Below are 18,813 nucleotides of genomic sequence, written 5' to 3' on the forward strand. Positions count from 1 at the left end.
TGGAGCATTTGTGAATTGGGTCACAGTGTCAAATGCTACAGGATCCTGTAAAATCTGACTATCTCTAACATCTTAAATTAAATGCTAATGGGCATATCCATACAGCCTATTTTCTGAATTCATCTCTGCTTGTCTCATTTTAAAAACCATGGACAGGTTTCAAGGTGTCCTGACCCCAAAATGGACAGAGAAAAGGGAGGGAGTATGCAGAGGCAGTGAACATGCTAGAAATATTGAACCTCTAAAGAAACATTCATTTTGTGTTTTATGGAACAGAAATAAGATCCTAAAATCCACATTCTAAAATCCTTACTTCCTTCACCTCAGGCAAAGCTTTCAAACTACCAGAAGTATGCTTGCAAACTACCCAATCCCCCATCAATTAAATTGGAAATACTTGATTATTTGGTAAAGGATAAGGAATAGCCTCAAATATTTTTATTTGCAAAAACAAAGCTGGGTAATGCTTCTAAATCAGTGATAGGGTGACATATAACTGCCTTGTTTTTTTAAGGGGGCCATTAGCAAATCTGGTACCCCTCCCTATCCATGGTTAGATTCACAATTGATTTATTATAAGCTGGTCCTGAGGAAAGAGGCAGACGACAGAAGGTATTAGAAATGTCACTGGTGATTTCCTTTTCTTTCCAATTAAAGTTATTGTACTGTACACAGGGAAGTGAATTTTTCATCTCAAGTACACAGTAGGGAGAAACAAACCTGAGAAAATTGTGATTGTTTTCATTAAGTATGGTTAACACAGGCAGCATACATTAGTGCAGAGGAAGAACAAAGAAAATGTATTTCCTTTCACAGTGGGGGAAAAACAAAGTGATAGAGCAATAAGATCTATAATAAGTTGATACATTTAATAACACGGAAAAGGAAACATACAGACCCATATTGGAAGAGAAATCAGCTTGATACTAGGATGATAGATCTAGCCAGTCTAGGATAAGCTTCTGTGGTTTTCTAAGGTCTCACCAAAGAAGAGGTAAAGTAGTTATATCTTTAAGAATATGTAAGGAAACTGCAGCATTTTTTAAGAGCTAGTTTTATAACCAAGAAAATAGGAAATATTTATTAAAATATTTGTGAGAAAGTCACATTAAATTTAGGAATGCATTAACAACATATGAAAACTAAATGAATCAATGGAAGGAATGTAAGGTGGAAGAAAATATGAATTACATTGATTTCATTAATCCATCATTGGTTTGTTGCCCAAGTCAAGCACAGACCTATTCCTTCTATTAGCCAAGGCTGATTTATACCCAAGTTTGAAATTTCTTCAGCAAAGCCTACAAGACACAGTCCTGGTGGTTATTTTCTTTGTATTTTCTGTAATATTGAAATATATACTTAAAGATAAATGAAGTTTTTATCTAAATATAGCTACATATACTAATACTCACACTTATATCTAATGTTTATTTCATATATAAGACCAGCAGTTTATTGGAGCCATCTCATTTATCCTCTTCCTTAATCCAATTCTTAACTTCATTCATTAATTATGGAGCACTTAAATCCTAACATGAGCTACATTTCTTCAATGAAAATCAATGAATTGCCAATAATTGAGGCATTATCCCAAGAAGCTAAGACTATAGCTGTCTCCTTGGTTATTGAGGACAGCAGAAGGAAAAATGGACAGAATACAAATGAATTTAATTTAAATGCAAGGGAGAATTTTGTTAGACCAGATGTTAAACAACTAGAGAAGATTATTGAAGAAAGCTGAGAAGTCTTCAAGATTTACTTAAAGGTGATTGCTTCTCCCACTTATATCAATGGATAAATCATCCAGGCAGAAAATCAATAAGGTAACTATGTCTTCCAATGACACATTAGACCAGATGGACTTAACAGATATATACAAAACATTCCAACTCAAAACAGCAGAATATAAATTCTTCTCAAGTGCACATGGAACATTCTCCAAGAGGGAGAATGTCTTGTTTTGTTAGGCAACAAAACAAGTCTTGATAAATTTAAAAAGATTAAAACCATATCAAGCACCTTTTCTGACCATTAAGATACAAAACTAGAAATCAATTAGAAGAAGAAAAAAATGGAAAAAACAACGTGTTATTAAATGAAGAAAAAATGGGCGAATGAAGAAATAAAAGAGAAAATGAAATAACACACAGAGACTAATGAAAATGAAAACACAATGGTTGAAAATCTTTGGGACACAGCAAAAGCAGATCTAAGAGGGAAGTTCACAGTGATACAGGCATACCTCAAGTAACAAAAAAATTTCAAATAAACAACCTAACCTTACACCTAAAAGAACTATAAATATAAGAACAAACAAAGCCCAAGGTCAGTAGAAAGAAGAAGACAATAAAGCTCAGAAAGAAAGTAACTGGAACAGTGAATAAAACAACAACAAAAAACTAAAAGATCAGTGGAACCAAGAGATGGTTCTAAAAAATAAACAAAACTGATAAACCTTTAGATTGACAACTCATCAAGAATAGAAGAGGACTCAAATAAATAAAATCAGAAATAAAGATGGAGAAGTAACAACAAACATCACCAAAATACAAAGAATTGCAAAAAACAACTATGAAAAATTTTAAGATTGTATATATTTGAGAACACGAGAGTGTGAGCAGTGGGTGTGGCAGGGTTTAGGGAAAGTAAGAGGGAAAGAATCCCAAACAGACTCTCTACTGAGTGTGGAGCCTAACACGGAGCTCAATCTCAAAATCCTGAGATCATGACCTGAGCCAAAACCAAGAGCTGGAAGCTTAACCAACTGAGCCACCCAGGCGCTCCCATCTATGAAAAAATTTATGTCCACAAATTGAACAGCCTAGAAAAAACAGATAAATTCTTGAAAACATATACTCTTCCAAAACTGAATCCAGGAAGAAATAGAAAATCCAAACAGACAAGTTACTAGTAAAGAAAGTGAATTTGTCATCAAAAACTCCCAACAAATAAAAATCTAGGACCAGACAGCTTCACAGGTGAATTCTACCAAACATTTAAGGAAGAGTTAATAACTATTCTTTTCAAACTATTAAAAAAAAAAAATAGAAGAGGAAGTGAAGCTTCCAAATTCATTCTGAGAGGCTAACATCACCCAAAATCAGATGAAAATGGTACAAAAAAATAAAACTACAGGCCAATATCCCTGATGAACATGGATGCAAAATTTCTCAACAAAAAATGAGCAAATTAAAATCTAAGAATACATTAGGATCATTCATCATAATCAAGTGGGATTTATTCCTAGGGTGTAAGGACAGTTCAAAATCCACAAATCAATCAACATGACACATCACATTAACAGAACAAAAAATAAAAACTGTATGATCAGGACTTCTGAAGAAGATGGCAGAGTAGGAGGAACCTAAGCTCAGCTTGTCTTGCAGATACAACTAGATAACAACCACCTCAGTGTAAATAACACAAATATGATCCAAAAGTGACAGAACAGACTCTCCACAGCTAAATGTAGATGAGAGGCTACATCAAAGAGGGTAGGAAGGACAGAGATGCAGTCAAGAGCTAAACGGATCTATGGGACTCTCAGTGGAAGGGAGGAACTGCTCAGCCCACAGAGGAGAAGGAAAAGACTCTTACGACAGGAAGCCTACACAGGGAAGATGAATCCCTTAACATTTGGTTCTGAAAAGCAGAGGGGACAAAATTCACAAGGTCTTACAACCAGAAGGATTTAAACCCTGGAACTTTAAAAAATCAGCAGGCTTGTGGGCTGGAAGGGTGAGAGGAAACTAATTCCCCACCTTTAAAGAGAGCACAGTAAACAGTCCCACATAGATACAGCAAAGCAGCAGCAGTTTGGAAAACACCTGGTGCATACAGGAGGCAATTTGTTTGTTAATCTCAGAGTGTATGCTGGAGGGACAAGGATTATTGGGAGACTTTTCCAGGAGGAAAATAGCTGGTGGGCACCATTTCCCTCCCTCACCCTAGTCTAGATACAGGGACACCAGCTGGGACCAGCACAGTGCCAACACTCTCTATCTAACTTGCTAAAAGCACCCATCCATGTTGTCCTGTGGACACACCCACCAGCCAGGCCTCAGCTCCAGATTCCCTCCAACAGCAGAACCACACAAACCTTGCTAACACCCCTTGACCTGCCCCAAATGCTTCTGTGGGTCCACCTCCTCCATCTCAGCCTGCTCACTGGAGGCAACTGCAAGTCTCCTCCTACCAACACACACCTTGCTGGCACCACGCACCACATCCCCAAAGTCTCCTACAGTTCAGTGATACTACATCTCTAGCAAATACCTGGTCTGACTCAACATAATTCAAGGTGACCCCACACTGGCTCACTAACAATGCAAGAACCAAACCCTGACCACAACAGGCAAAGAGAGCCATTGCAGATGACTGGACAAAAGGCAAATTCAGCTGAACCACAACAGCAGAGCACACACTACACACATTCAAGACACCCCTAAAGTGCCAGGTTCTGGTGAAGAGGGGACATTGCACTGTAGAGCACTACAGGACCTGTTCTTCATAAGGCCACTACTTTAAACAACAACAGATGTAGCTGACTTTCCTAAGACATAGAAACAGACACACAGAGTTACACAATATGAGGAGACAGAAGAAAATGTACAAAACAAAGAACAGGACAAAATCAGAGCAAAAGACATAAACAAAACAGAGATAAGTAATATTCCTGAGAGAATTTAAAGTAATGGTGATAAAGACACTCACTCCACTAGAGAAACAAAAGACCCTTGACAAAGAGATAGAAAACACTAAAAAAGAACACATCAGAGATAAAGGACTTGATAACAAAATTAAATGTATACTAGGTGGAATAAATACACTAGAGGAAGCAGAAGAACAGATCAGTGACCTAAAGGACTGAGTAATGGAAAGCAATCAAGCTGAACAGGAAAGGAAAATAATAATAAAAAAATGAAAATAGACTTAGGGAACTAAGACATTATAAAGCATAATAACATTTAAATTTTAGGGATCCTAGGAGAAAAGGTAAAAAAAGGAGCAGAGAATTTATTTGAAGAAATAATAGCTGAAAACTTCCCAAATCTGGGGGTAGAAACAGAAATTCAGATCTAAGAGCCACAGAGAGCCCCCAACAAATTCAACCCAAGGAAGTATATACCAAGACACATATTAATTAAAATGGCAAAAAGTAGTGATAAGCAGGGAATTTTAAAAGCAGCAAGAGAAAAGAAAACAGTTACATACAAGGAAAACCCAATGGTCTATCCCTGATTTTTCAGGACAAACTTTACAGGTCAGAAGGGAGTGGCATGATATATTCAGAGTGCTGATGGGGAAAAAAAACCCTAAAGGCAAGAATATTCTATCCAGCAAGTCTATCATTCAGACCAGAAGGAGAGATGAAGAGTTTCCCAGATAAACAAAAGTTAAGGGAACTCACAACTACTAAACCAGCCCTCCAGAAATGTTAAAGAGGACTTTGCGGTGTGGGGGGAAAGAAAGAGCATAAGTAGGAGTAAGAAAAGCAGAAACACCAAAGTAGTAAAATTAAGTACAACTATAAAAATGAGTTGGGGGAGGGGGTGCCTGGGTGGCTTATCCATTAAGCCTCTGACCTTTGATTTCAACTCAGATCATGATCTCAGGGTCCTGGAATCAAGTCCCACATCAGGCTCCCCAATCAGCAAGGAATCTACTTGTCTCCCTTTTCCATAGCCCCTCCCCCTCACGTGAATGCACTCTCTCTCAAATAAGTAAATAATCTTTAATAAAAGTCAGTCAAGGTGGGGCACCTGGGTAGCACAGTTGGTTAAGTGTCTGACTCTTGGTTTTGGCTCAGGTCTGATCTTAGGATCCCGAGATCAAGCTCCAGCCATGCTCAGGTCCCCACTTGATGTGGAGTCTGCTTCACATTCTCTCTCTGTCTGCCCCCCTGCTCATTCTCTCTGTTTCTCTCTCTAAAACAAATAAATAAATCTTTTAAAATAATCAGTTGAGGGATTCACAGAATAAAAAGATGTAAAGTATGACACCATATACATACCTCAGATGTAGAGGGGGCGGTAAAAAAATACATTCAAACTTAAGTGACCGTCAAATTAATATAGACTGCTGTATGCATGTTATATATACATGTGTGGGTAACCGCAAATTAAAAACCAGTAAGAGTTAACGAAAAAACAAAGAGAAAGGAATCCAAGTATATCACTAAAGAGTCAACAAACCATGAGAAAAGAGAGCAAGAGAAGATAGGAATAGAGAAGAACTATAAGCACAGTCATAAAACAAGTAATAAAATGGCAGTAAGTACATGCCTATCAATTATTACTTTGAATTATAAGTGCACTAAACACTCTCATCAAAAGACATCCAGTGACAGAATGGATAAAAAAGGAAGACCCATCAATATGCAGCCTACAAGAGACTCATTTCAGACTTAAAGACACATGCAGATGGAAAGTAAAGGGATGGAAAAAGACTTATCATGAAAATAGAAGAAAGAAAGAAAGCCAGGGTAATAATACTTTTTTTTAAAGATTTTATTTATTTGACAGAGAGAGAGAAATCGCAAGTAGGCAGAGAGGCAGGCAGAGAGAGGGGGGAATTAGGTTCCCTGCTGAGCAGAGAGCCCGAAGAGGGGCTCAATCCCAGGACCCTGGATCATGACCTGAGCCAAAGGCAGAGGCTTAACCCACTGAGGCACCCAGGTGCCCCAGGATAGTAATATTTATATCAAACAAAATAGACCTTCAAAAAAAGACTGTAGGGGCACCTGGGTGGCTCAGTGGGTTAAAGCCTCTGCCTTCGGCTCAGGTCATGATCCCAGGGTCCTGGGATCGAGCCCTGCATCAGGCTCTCTGCTCAGCAGGGAGCCTGCTTCCTCATCTCTCTCTGCCTACTTGTGGTCTCTGTCCATCAAATAAATAAATAAAATCTTAAAAAAAAAAAAAGGACTGTACATGACAAGAGACAAAGAAGTACACTATATAATCATAAAAAAAGCAATTCAACAAGAAGTTATAACAATTGTAAATATTTATGCACCCGAGAGGGAAGCACCTAAATACACAAAACACCTAATAACAAGACATAAAGGAAGTAATCAATAGTAATACAAAATAGTAGGGGACTTTGTAGTAATATAAAATAGTAAGCCCCACACTAACATCAATGGATAGATCATCCAAACATAAAATCAACAAGGAAACAGTGGCTTTGAATGACACATTGGACCAGATGGATCTAACAGACACATTCAGAACATTCCATCATAAAACAGCAAAGTACACATTTTTTTCTAGTGCATATGGGACATCCTCTACAACAGATTACACATTAGGCCACAAAAATGTCTCAACAAATTCAAAAAGACTGAAGTCATGCCATGCATCTTTTCTGATCCCAATGCTATAAAATCAAAAATTAATCACAAGAAAAAATATCTGAAAAGAACAAAAATACATGGAGGATAAATAACATGGTGCTAAATAATGAATGGGTCACCTAAGACATACAAGAGGCAATCAAGAAATACTTGGAGATAAATTAAAATTATAACATAGTGGTCTAAATTCTTTGGGATACAGCCAAAGCTGTTCTAAGAGGGACATTTACAGCAATACAGACCTACCCCAAGAAGCAAGGAAAATCTCAAATAAGCCACCTAGGTTTATACCTAAAGGATCAAGAAAAGGATGACTTAAAAAAAACAATAATCAGTAGAAAGAAGGAAATAACACTGACTAGAGCAGACATAAATGAAATAGGGACTAAAAACAAAACAAGACAAACAACAGCAACCCAAAATAGAACAGACCAGTGAAACCAGGAGCTGGTTCTTTGTAATGCTCAAACCTTTAGACAGATTCATCAAAAAGAAAAAGAGAGAGTGAGAGAGAGAGAGGACTCAAATCCAAAAATGAAAGAGGAAAAGTCACAACCAACAATATAGAAATACAAAGGATTATAAGAGAGTATTATGAAAAATTATACGCTGACAAATTGAACAACCTAGAAGAACAGGATAAATTCTTAGAACCATATAACTTCCCAAAACTGAATCAGGAAGAAAGAGAATATTTGAACAAATGTATTACCAGCAGTGAAATTAAATCAGTAATCTGAAAACTCCCAAAAACAGAAGTCCAGACCAGACAGTTGCACAGGTGAATTCTACCAAACATTTAAAGAAGAATTAATACCTATTCTTCTCAAATTAGTCCCAAAAATAGAAGAGGAAGGGAAGTTTCCAGATTCATTCTATAAGGCCACTGTTAGCCTGACACCAAAACCACATAAGGACACCATGAACAAAAGAGAACTACAGGGCAGTATCTCTGATGAAACACAGATGCAAAAATCCTCAACAAAAGTCCAACAATACAGTTAAAAAAAAAAAATTCACCACGATCAAGTGGGATTTATTCCTGGGATGCAAAAGTGGTTCAACAGTCACATCTAGCAACATGATACATCTCATCCACAAGAAAAAGAATTAAAACCATACGATCATTTCAGTGGACACAGAAGAAACATTTAACAAAGTATATCATATTCATAATAAAAAACCCTAAACAAAGTAGGATTAGGTGGAACATATCTCAACATAATAAAGGTTCATATATGACAAACCTACAGCTAACATCATACTTAGAGGGGGAAAAAAAAACCACAGAGCTTTTCCTCTAAGTTAAGGAATAAGACAATGTCCACTGTCACTACTTTCATTCAGCATAGCACTGGAAATCCTAGCCATAGCAACCAGACCAGGGCGGGGGGTGAGGAAAGAAAGGTAAGGTATCCAAATTTGTAAGGAAAACATAAAATTTTCACTGTTTGCAGATGATATCATACTATATACAGAAAATCCTAAAGACTCAACCAAAAAAAACTACTAAAACTGACACATGAATACACTGTTACAGAAACAAAATCAATACATAGAAATTTGTTGAATTTCTATACACTAATAAGTAGAAGAAAGAGAAATTAAGAAAATAATCCCATTTACAATTGTGCCAAAAAGAATAAAATACATACAAATAAAATTAACCAAGAAGGTAAAAGACCTGTACTCGAAAAGCTATAAAACATTGATGAAGAAGGGGTGCCTGGATGGCTCAGTTGGTTAAGTGTCTGACTTTGGCTCAGGTCATGATCCCGGGGTCCTGGGATCAAGCCCTGTGCCAGGCTCCCTACTCAGCAGAGATTCTGCTTATCCCTCTCTCTGTGACCACCGCCCCCCACCCCGCTCATGTTTGTGCTCTCTCTCTTTCAAATAAATAAATAAAATATTTTTTTAAAATGATGAAGGAAATTGAAGATGACACAAACAAATGGAAAGATATTCCATGCTCATGGAATGGGAAAACAAATATTGTTAATATGTCCATACTATCCAAAACAACCTATAAATTTAATGAAATCTCTATCAAAATACCAAGAGCAGTTTTTGCAGAACTAAAACAAATAATCCTAACATTTGTATGGAATCACAAAAGGCCCTGAATAGCAAAAGCAATCCTGAAAATGAAGACCGAAACTGGAGGTATCATAATCCTAGATTTCAAGATATACTACAGAGATGTAGTAATCAAAACAGTGTGGTACTGGTATGAAAAAAGAAATATAGATCAATGGAACAGAATAGAGATCACAAGAATAAACCCATACTTAAATGATCAATTAATCTTTGATAAAGTAAGAAAGAATATGCAATGGGAAATACACTCTTAAACAAATCATATTGGGGAAACTGGACAACTATATGCAAAAAAATGAAACTGGACCACTCTCTTATACCATACACAAAAATAATCTCAAAATGGATTAAGGTCCTAGAAGAGAGGACAGGCTGTAATTTCTCCAACATCAGTGATAGCAACATTTTTCTAGAAATATCTCCTGAAGCAAGGGAAACACAAGCAAAAATAAACTATTGGGACTATGTCAAAATTAAAAGCTTCTGCACAGCAAAGGAAACAATCAACAAATCTAAAAGACAATCTAATGAATGGGAGAAGATATTGCAAATAAAATATCTGATGAAAGGTAGTATCCAAGATATATAAAGAACTTATAAAACTCAACACCAAAAAACAAACAAATAATCCAATTTAAAAAGGGACAGAAGACATAAACAGATATTTCTCCAAAGAAGACATATAGATAGCCAACAGACAGATGAAATGATGCTCAACAACACTCATCAACAGGAAAATGCAAATCACAATCATAATGAGATAATATCTTACACCTGTCAGAATGGCTAAAACCAAAAAAGAAACAAGTATTGGTGATGATGTGGAGAAAAAAGAAACCTTGTGCACTGTTTGTAGAAATGCAAGCTGGTGCAACCACTGTGGAAAATGATATGTAGGTTCCTGGGGTTGGGGGGAATACAGAGACACCTGGGTGGCTCAGTTGGTTAAGCATCAGGTCGTGATCTCAGGGTCCTGGGATAGAGCCTTGCATCGGGCTCCTTGCTCTGTGAGCCTGCTTCTCCCTCTCCCTCTGCAGTGCTCCCTGCTTATGCTCTCTCTCTCTCTCTCAAATAAATAAATAAAATCTTTACAAAATTACAACTACCATATGATCCAGTAATTCCATTACTGGGTATTTATCCAAAGAATACAAAAACACTAATTTGAAAAGATTTATGCACCCCTGTGTTTTCTGCAGTATTATTTCCAATAGCCAAATTATGGAAGCAGCCCAAGTGTCCATTTATATATGAATGGATAAAGAAGATATCTCTAATGGAGTATTACTCATCCATAAAAAAAGAATCAGATCTTGCCATGTGTGACAACACAGATGGGCCTAGAGGGTATTATGCTAAGTAAAATAAGTAAGAAAAAGGACAAATGCCATATAATTTCACTTATGTGTGAAACCTGGAAAACAAAACAATATGCAAACAAAAAACACCAGAAACAGAATCATCAACGCAGAGAACACACTACACTGGGGCTTGCAGTGGGAAGGCTGGGGGGTGGGTAAGGGTGAAATACATAAAAGGGATTAAGACATACAGACTTAAAAAAAAAAAGTGATCATGTCTTTTAAGCACAAATATCTCAAAGTTACTCTTAGTACTTAAATTATCTGATTTTCCTATTTCTCTTTGTCCTTGACCTGGAAATTCAACAAGTTCCATCTGGGTTACAAAATGAGTATCCTCCAATTAAGAGAAGATGGGACCTTCTTCCCCAATAGGCAACACTTTCAAAGGAGAACAGTTTAGGTCTTTTCAAGAATTGGATTGGAAAATACAGGTTGATAATGTGGTGCTGATAACTTATGCCTCACAGACTCCTTCTGTACCAGTGGAAAGGCAGCCATGAGGGATTTGCAGGAGTATGTGGCATGGATGAAACAAGACTGGCAATTAGTGGAATACTGCTGAAATTGGGTCATGGGTACACGGAGTTCATTATACTAGTCTCTCTCTCTCTCTCTTTTTTTTTTTTTTCATAAGCAAACGTCTTTTAAAAAAACTGAAGAAAATGTAAACTAAAATACTAAGTATCCCCAAATAGTAAGAAAGGGAGAGTAAGCAAGAATAAAGAATTTAGGTTGTCAGGTATAACTAAAACCCACAGATAATACAGAAACATTACTTTAGCCAATAAATTAAATCCCTTCCATCCATGCATAGCATGGCTCCTATCTGGGTATATACCCCCTACTGTATCCATCAGAAAGGATTTGGTGGGTTTTTACTTTGCCTGCCCTGTCTTTGATGAAACGTCTCTTAGTTCCAAAACAGGATGGAAAAAAAAAAAGGCAAAGAATCTGGATAAACCACAAAATGTGCAAAACAGTCCATGAGTATCAAAGACTGACAATCTAAACAAAGAAGGTTTGATAGAAAAAGGATGTGATGGGCCATTAATTTCCACCTTATACTTTAATCACTCAGAAAGTCACAGAGAGGTCAATTACTTCCAATTAACACCGCTCTCTCTAGAGTTGGTGCCCAATAAGTGAATGTTAATTAGCTAACATGGCATCCTTGGTTCAGTGGCTCAATTATACATGGCCACGACTACCAAAGCTTGATTTTTAAATTTATGCCACAACAGAAGTGGTTTTTGAAAAATCCAACATTATGAGGCATGTTCTACCTGAGATCCAAAGAAGACCATCGGCCACATATCCAGCATGGCATGAAAGGGATCGGTCAAAAGACTGCACAAAAGTCCACTTGTTCTTCTTGGGGCAATAGCGCTCAACTGTAGGCAGAACCTGGCGCAGTTCATTTCTACCCCCAACCGCATAGAGGTATTCATCCATGGCACCCAGCACAAAATGTTCCCGGCAGTTTTTCATGGGTGCTATCTCGGCCCAGGAATTACTGCGGGGGTCATAGCGACAGGCAGTCCTCACGGCACACGTCCGGCCACTAGCGTGCTCAACTTCTCCGCCTGCTACAAACAGAAAGTCCCCCATGACTGCCACACAGTGATGGCTCCTTCCCACGGGCATGGGAGCCAGCTCACTCCAGTTGGCAATGGCAGCTATGAGAGCATTCTCCTGGTCAACGGGATTGAAGTACCGAAGTTCCTTGACTTTACAGACCTCACGCTTTTTCCCGCCAATGATATACAGAGTGTCTGACTGGAAGCGCGGTTTGGTCCTGCGAGTCTGCCAAACGGGCTGTGCATAGATGCTCTGGTGGTATTCCAGGGCCTCATTGACAAGAGCGGTTGCAGTTTCGCTTGCCTGGACGAGGGGGTGGGACAGGGCAACTGTATGGAGAGTGTCCACATCCATCAGGCCGAAGCGGATGTACTGCAGGAGCTCATCCATGTACTGGTAATGGCAGTTGTGTTCCAGCCACCTCACGGCTAGCTGAAACAGAGGGAGGGGGGATGAGAGAATGCAGAGGTAAGGAAGACAGCCACAGTGACCGTGTAGGAGCGGGTCACCTTGTACGCTTTCAGACACCGGACGAGACAACGAGACATCTTTTTTTCCTACAAACCCTGCAGCAGGAGACTCTCTTGACACTCAGCTGAGGAGTCCTTTTCTCCTGCATCCGCGGAGACACAAAAGAACTCGAGCATTGTCTTAGAGGTCAAAAGCAACGTTAAACTACACTGACAGAGACTTAAGGTAGCACTTGGGGTGAACAATAATCACTTTTCCAATACTGAGAGTACTGTTGAAAAACAGCCTGTTCCCTTGTTTCATGCAGAGAAGGTTTGGTACAGCCCAGGAATATCAATGATGACCAGAGTGGCCACAGCAAAGCAGCTCATGTCAAGGTGCTGTATCAATACAAGGAACGTAAGAAAATATGTGATCATCTGAGACTATGGGGCGTACTTGAGAGAGAATCAATATGACACTAGTAGGACGATTTAGAAAGAAAAAGGACATTTTCCCCCTGTCCCTCTGTTAGGTCTATTAGGAAACAAGAGAAGAAAAAGAAAGATTGTAACCCATCAATTTTATTTTTATTTATTTTTTATTTTTTTTAAATTTTTTTAAAAGATTTTATTTATTTATTTGACAGAGAGAGATCACAAGTAGGCAGAGAGGCAGGCAGAGAGAGAGAGGAGGAAGCAGGCTCCCTGCTGAGCAGAGAGCCCGATGCGGGACTCGATCCCAGGACCCTGAGATCATGACCCAAGCCGAAGGCAGCGGCTTAACCCACTGAGCCACCCAGGCGCCCCCATCAATTTTATTTTTATTTCTCAATTAGTTTTCATCTTGGAGACAGTTGCTGTTTGCACATGGAACATACTGGCTATTTGTTAGAGTCATTTTCACAAAAACAGGATACAGAGCAGATGATCTTTGTATTAGAGACTCAATGGCAGAATGTAATCTTAACGTTTTTGTTTAGGTCTAGACCTCTTTCAAGAAGGAAAGGAGAAAGAACTCTGGGCTAAAGGCAAACAGAATTTCTTAAAACTAAAGCAGGAGCATGAAGTCATAAATAAGAAAAGTGAACAATGATTGAGAAAATGCTGTCAACAAAAAACCCATTCATGTTATGGCACACAGGATGGAGTTTGATTAATGTGACTTAATATTTAAGTCTGGCAAACCTTCCTACATAGCAACATGAAGTATATCTAATATCTTCAGTCAACATATTCGATATAAATTATCCTTAGCAGCACCTATATTAAGCTAAATCTCTTAGACGATATAATGTGGATGTGAAGGAATTAGCATGAAAAGGAAAATAATTAGAATACTAAATAATTGTGTTGTATTTTATTTGTGACCAACAGAATTGAGGTACTGAGCTCCCTTTTTCAGCTGATGTATGTTACTAGGGGGAAACTCTACAGAAGGAGAGATAAGGAAATGTAGTGCTCTTGGACCATTACTCCCAGGAAAACATAAACTGGGTTTTATCTGAATAAAAAGGATCACAAAACTCTCTGAAGCACTAGATGATTTCATTTGAGAGTTTCTAACAGAGTTTCTGTATTCATTTGACAAATGTCTCCAAAAGGCAAGGCATATTTGGGGCTTTCCTTCTCAGCTTTCTGAATGAAGAAAATGTAGGAAATGAATTCATTTCCAATATATACTAAATTGCATCTCTTAATGAATTGCATAGTGAAGAGAAATGAAAAAAAAGAATGCCAGGTTAGCTTACTATTGCCAAGGAGGCAGACACGATGGACAGCAGATGAGTGATGCTCTCCAGCTGTTTTTCTAGAAACTAGCATTTTTAAAAAATATAAATAGGATACCAAGCTAATGAAAAAAATGTTTCTGTGTATGGTAACCATGAGCAATAATCAAAGATATTGGAGAAGAAAAGTGCCACTCATCAATCACCAGGTGTCCACCAGAAGTAGAGAGAGTTCCCATAGGCAACATCCTGGTTTTTTTCCACCCTAATTTTAGAAATTTCAAGGGACGGGGTTCCAATTATTTCCCTGGGGAGGTAATTCAACAACTTAATAAATGATCTTCCATCCTTTGCCCACAGAGCTTTCAAAAGTTCTCAGGGATAAAGTCACCCCCATTCAAGGTCATTTCTCATGCATCAGGTACAATTTTCTAAAACTTAATCTTTGATATTGCTCCTAATTTAATCGAGTAGTTCCAGTTGATATTGCTTTGCTCTGTAACAAATTTCTTGGCATCTTTACATCCTAATATTTCTGCATCTTTCATATGGATACTAAGGGAAACACCAGACAAGAAACCTCAGATAAATATCCATGTCTCCATAGCCTCTTTTCATAGCATAGTGCTGCCCATTTAATTATTGTTCTCTTTCTTCATAAATCAGTTCTTCTTATGTCATAATCAATCTTCTAGCCCATCTCTTAAAACTCCTCAGTTTATTTTTATTTTTATTTTTCTAGCAAACAGTGGCACTCACTGCATGAAAAGCACACGCGCCACAACGAGGTTCTGCCTTTGAGAAAATCTGTAACAAATCAAACCGGCAGCAGAACAGTGACCACTGTGATCTATCACTGATTAATTTCTGACTTTCTGTCTACTATTAGGCTTATGTCACATCTATCACGATGTTTCCCATGTTCAATTTCCCCAATACTATGCATTACAGAACACTTTATGCACACACATTTAGTTCAGGATAATTTTTATCTTATTTCTTGTCAGTATTTCTAATTTCTCTCAGATTTCAAATAATTTCTACATTTTTATCATTTTAAATATTTTCAGGATATGCAAGTCATTCACAGTTGTTAGGTTTATCTTTTCTCCAGATCAACAGCAAATGTAATTTACAATTAACTGTTCCGCCACCAGCCTCAAAGCAATCTCAGCTACAGAATTAGTGTGATTTATGGGTTTAAATCCAGTGTTTCCCAAACATAACATGCACACAAATTAACTGGGGTTTCTGGTCAAGATGCAGATTCCAATTCAATAAGTAGGGAGAAAAAGATAGGGAGTTTGCATTTCTAACAATCTAAAGATGATACATATGCTGCTGGTCCATGGGCCACACATTGAGTTAGAAGATTCTAGACAGATTCCTAATCATGAAACAGTAAATCTCTGCCTTCCTGGAATAAATTAAGTCTGCTGCTTCAAAACTAAGGCTTAAATCAAATGAAGTCTAAGTAGGATGTTGTAGTAAAAATATGGGACACTTATGGCTTAGTCTTTAAGTAAAATTGTGTATTTCCTATATAGTAAGATACAGGTAAGATTTTACTATGAGTAAGACAATTAGATAGATGATAGATAGACGGATTTTTTTTTAAGACAGCATATTTTTGAGACCTTGGTTATATAAGGTCTGTGGATTAACAGCAGGTTCCAATAGCATATTGTGAGTCACATAAACACTCTTCTGAGTTCTGCTCTCACAATAATAAATAAATGTTAAAGAGTGGATCAACATAGATGGAGATATGGATGGAGCTAAAGAGTATTTATACTAAGTGAAATCAATCAGAAAGAAAAATACCATATACTTTCACTCTTATGTGGAATTTAAGAAATAAAACAAGAGAGCAAAAGGGAAAAGAGAAAGAGACAAACCAAGAAAGAGACTCTTAACTACAGAGAACAAACTGATGGTTACTGGAGATGAGTGGGGTGTTGGGGGAAACAGGTGATGGGGATGAAGGGGGGCACTTGTTGCAATGAACACTGGGTATTATATGGAAGTGCTGAATCACCACACTGTACACCCGAAACGAATAGTACACTCTATGTATGTTAGCTAACTAGAATTTCAATAAAAACTTGGGGAAAAAAGTTACTGTACTCTTTTTACTTTCGTAAAAATGTAAAAGAAAAAAAAAACGCTGAAAGCATGGATAACTCTTATTTATCCAAAAAAAAAAAAAAAAAAGAAAGAAATGGCAAAGAAATTTCAAAGCAATGAGCTACCTCAAAATCACTTCTCCACTGTGAGCCTCACAAAGCTATGCTGAATTAAGGGCAGGGTGGCAGAGGAAATCCTGGGGTCCATTTAAGGGGTTTAGAGAATATAAGCAGAAGGCTGATTCATCACTGGGGCATCATGGAACCTAAAGACCACAGTTAGCTTTATAGTATATTTTGGTGCTTATGTTTGGAAACAATTATTCTGGGAACTGGTAGTTTTTAATGATACTGCACTGAGAAAAAAGCATAAGTCATGGAAGGCTGGAATCCTATTCTTTTTTTTTTTTTTTTTTAAGATTTTATTTATTTATTTAAGAGTGAGAGAGGAGTGAGTGAGCACAGAGGGAGAGAGAGGGAGAAGCAGACTGAGAACGGAGCCCAACTGAGGGCTCCAGCCCGGGACTCTAGGATCATGATCTGAGCCGAAGGGATGCCAGGACTCTGGAATCATGATCTGAGCTTAACCAACTGAGCCACTCAGGTGCCCCTGAAATCCTACTCTATCTTACTTATTCTGGTATACGGATATCCCTATCACTCTAAGCTCCAGCATATTTTAATTGAGAGAAAAATGGAGCAATTAGCAAAAGTCTTTCCTACTTTTTTTTTTTTTTTTTTTGGTGATAAAGCCAGCAAGAGTGGGAAAGAAATTAAGGATTCCATTTGGGAAGGCACACAAAGGGTACCATTGGGCAAGATGTTACCTAAACCACCTGAAACACAAGGGACTATCATCTCTAAAGACTACCGATCTCCCAAGCACCTTGCCTGACCCAGTCTAGTTCATATGACCCTGACAAAGAATTGTTCCTTCCTAAAAGGAGCATTTTCTACCACTTACTCCAACTTCAATTCATCTCATTCTCAGATCCTCGATAAAAACAGTGGCTGCACATAGTAGGGTATTAATATTTGTTGCATAAAGGGAAAATTATTTCCAACCATTCTTGGGTTATTTCCCCTTTCCTCTTGAACAAACAGTATTAATTCCTTTATATATTTATCTCCGTATGCCAGGTTTCTATTTCCTATCATCTCATCTTTGTGGCTTTTCTATAAAGTCCTTATAAACTCTCAGCATGTCACCCAGCAACACGGAGCACACAGATCCTATGTATAGAAGACCCTCGCTTTACTCTTTCACATGGTTGGTGTCAACCACATCCACTTCAGATTCTGGGCAATGCAATGAATATCATAGTCTTTTAAGCCTCCAATAAATAATAAAATACTAGGGCAAGAGAAAACTTTATAGAGTTTATGTATTTCAAGCATCTCAATTTTACAGACAGAAATCAAATCTAGACCAGTTATCTCTCTTACCTCAAATCACGCAAGTGATTAGTAGAAAAGCTGGAACTAAAACCCCAGTTTTTCCCATTCTTAAGTACAGAGAACAAAAGGAGGGATGCTGGAGGGGAGGAAGGCTGGGAAGCTGGATTAAATCGGTGATGGGGATTGCGGAGGGCACTAGTTATGAGTACCAGGTGTTGTATATAAGTGATGAATCACGAAATTCTACACAGGAAGTAATATTACACTGTATGGTAACTCACTGAAATTTAAATAAAAACTTGAAACTCTAAGTAAATAAACAAATAAAAATAAACAAATAAATAAAAATTAAAGCTGAAAAAAACAGTTTTTAAATTTTATAATGTGTTTTTCCATTGTAGCACATCATGGTTATTTTTCCAACAGTAATTATTTTAAGACAGAATTCAGGCAAATGTAATTAAGACCAAACATAACTTCTATATACTCTAAATTAGAAAAATAAAGTCTGCTTTTAAAATACGTTTTCCTTGAAGACAGGGGGACAATATTTTGCAATAAACTTCATTTATGGATTACTTCAACATAAAAAGCTATATTTTATTTAATGCTTCTCAAAAATGCTTTTAATGCTCTTAAAGAGTGTGTGAGTAAAGAACAAATATTTAGGGTAAAAGGCATCCTTTGAGTCTTGAATTACTGTTGTACGTTTTA

At 37.5% G+C, this 18,813-nt stretch overlaps 1 protein-coding gene across 14 annotated transcripts in view; it reads right to left on the bottom strand.

Moving 5' to 3' along the window:
- KLHL32 (kelch like family member 32) overlaps positions 1 to 18,813 on the bottom strand; it is a 243,931-nt gene that overhangs the window by 52,803 nt on the left and 172,315 nt on the right. For 9 of the 14 annotated variants that reach the window (XM_032339003.1, XM_032339000.1, XM_032338998.1 and 6 more), the window contains one exon: positions 12,102 to 12,828. The exons of 3 other annotated variants lie outside the window; for them this stretch is intronic. In XM_032339003.1, the coding sequence (XP_032194894.1) occupies positions 12,102 to 12,828 (727 nt within the window). Of the gene's footprint in view, positions 1 to 12,101; positions 12,829 to 18,813 lie in introns of those variants that run through there. 2 more of the 14 variants (XM_032339006.1, XM_032339011.1) reach the window with 2 other exon arrangements.

This window comes from Mustela erminea, chromosome 4, assembly GCF_009829155.1.
Source record: "Mustela erminea isolate mMusErm1 chromosome 4, mMusErm1.Pri, whole genome shotgun sequence".
NCBI classification, from domain to species: Eukaryota; Metazoa; Chordata; class Mammalia; order Carnivora; family Mustelidae; genus Mustela; species Mustela erminea.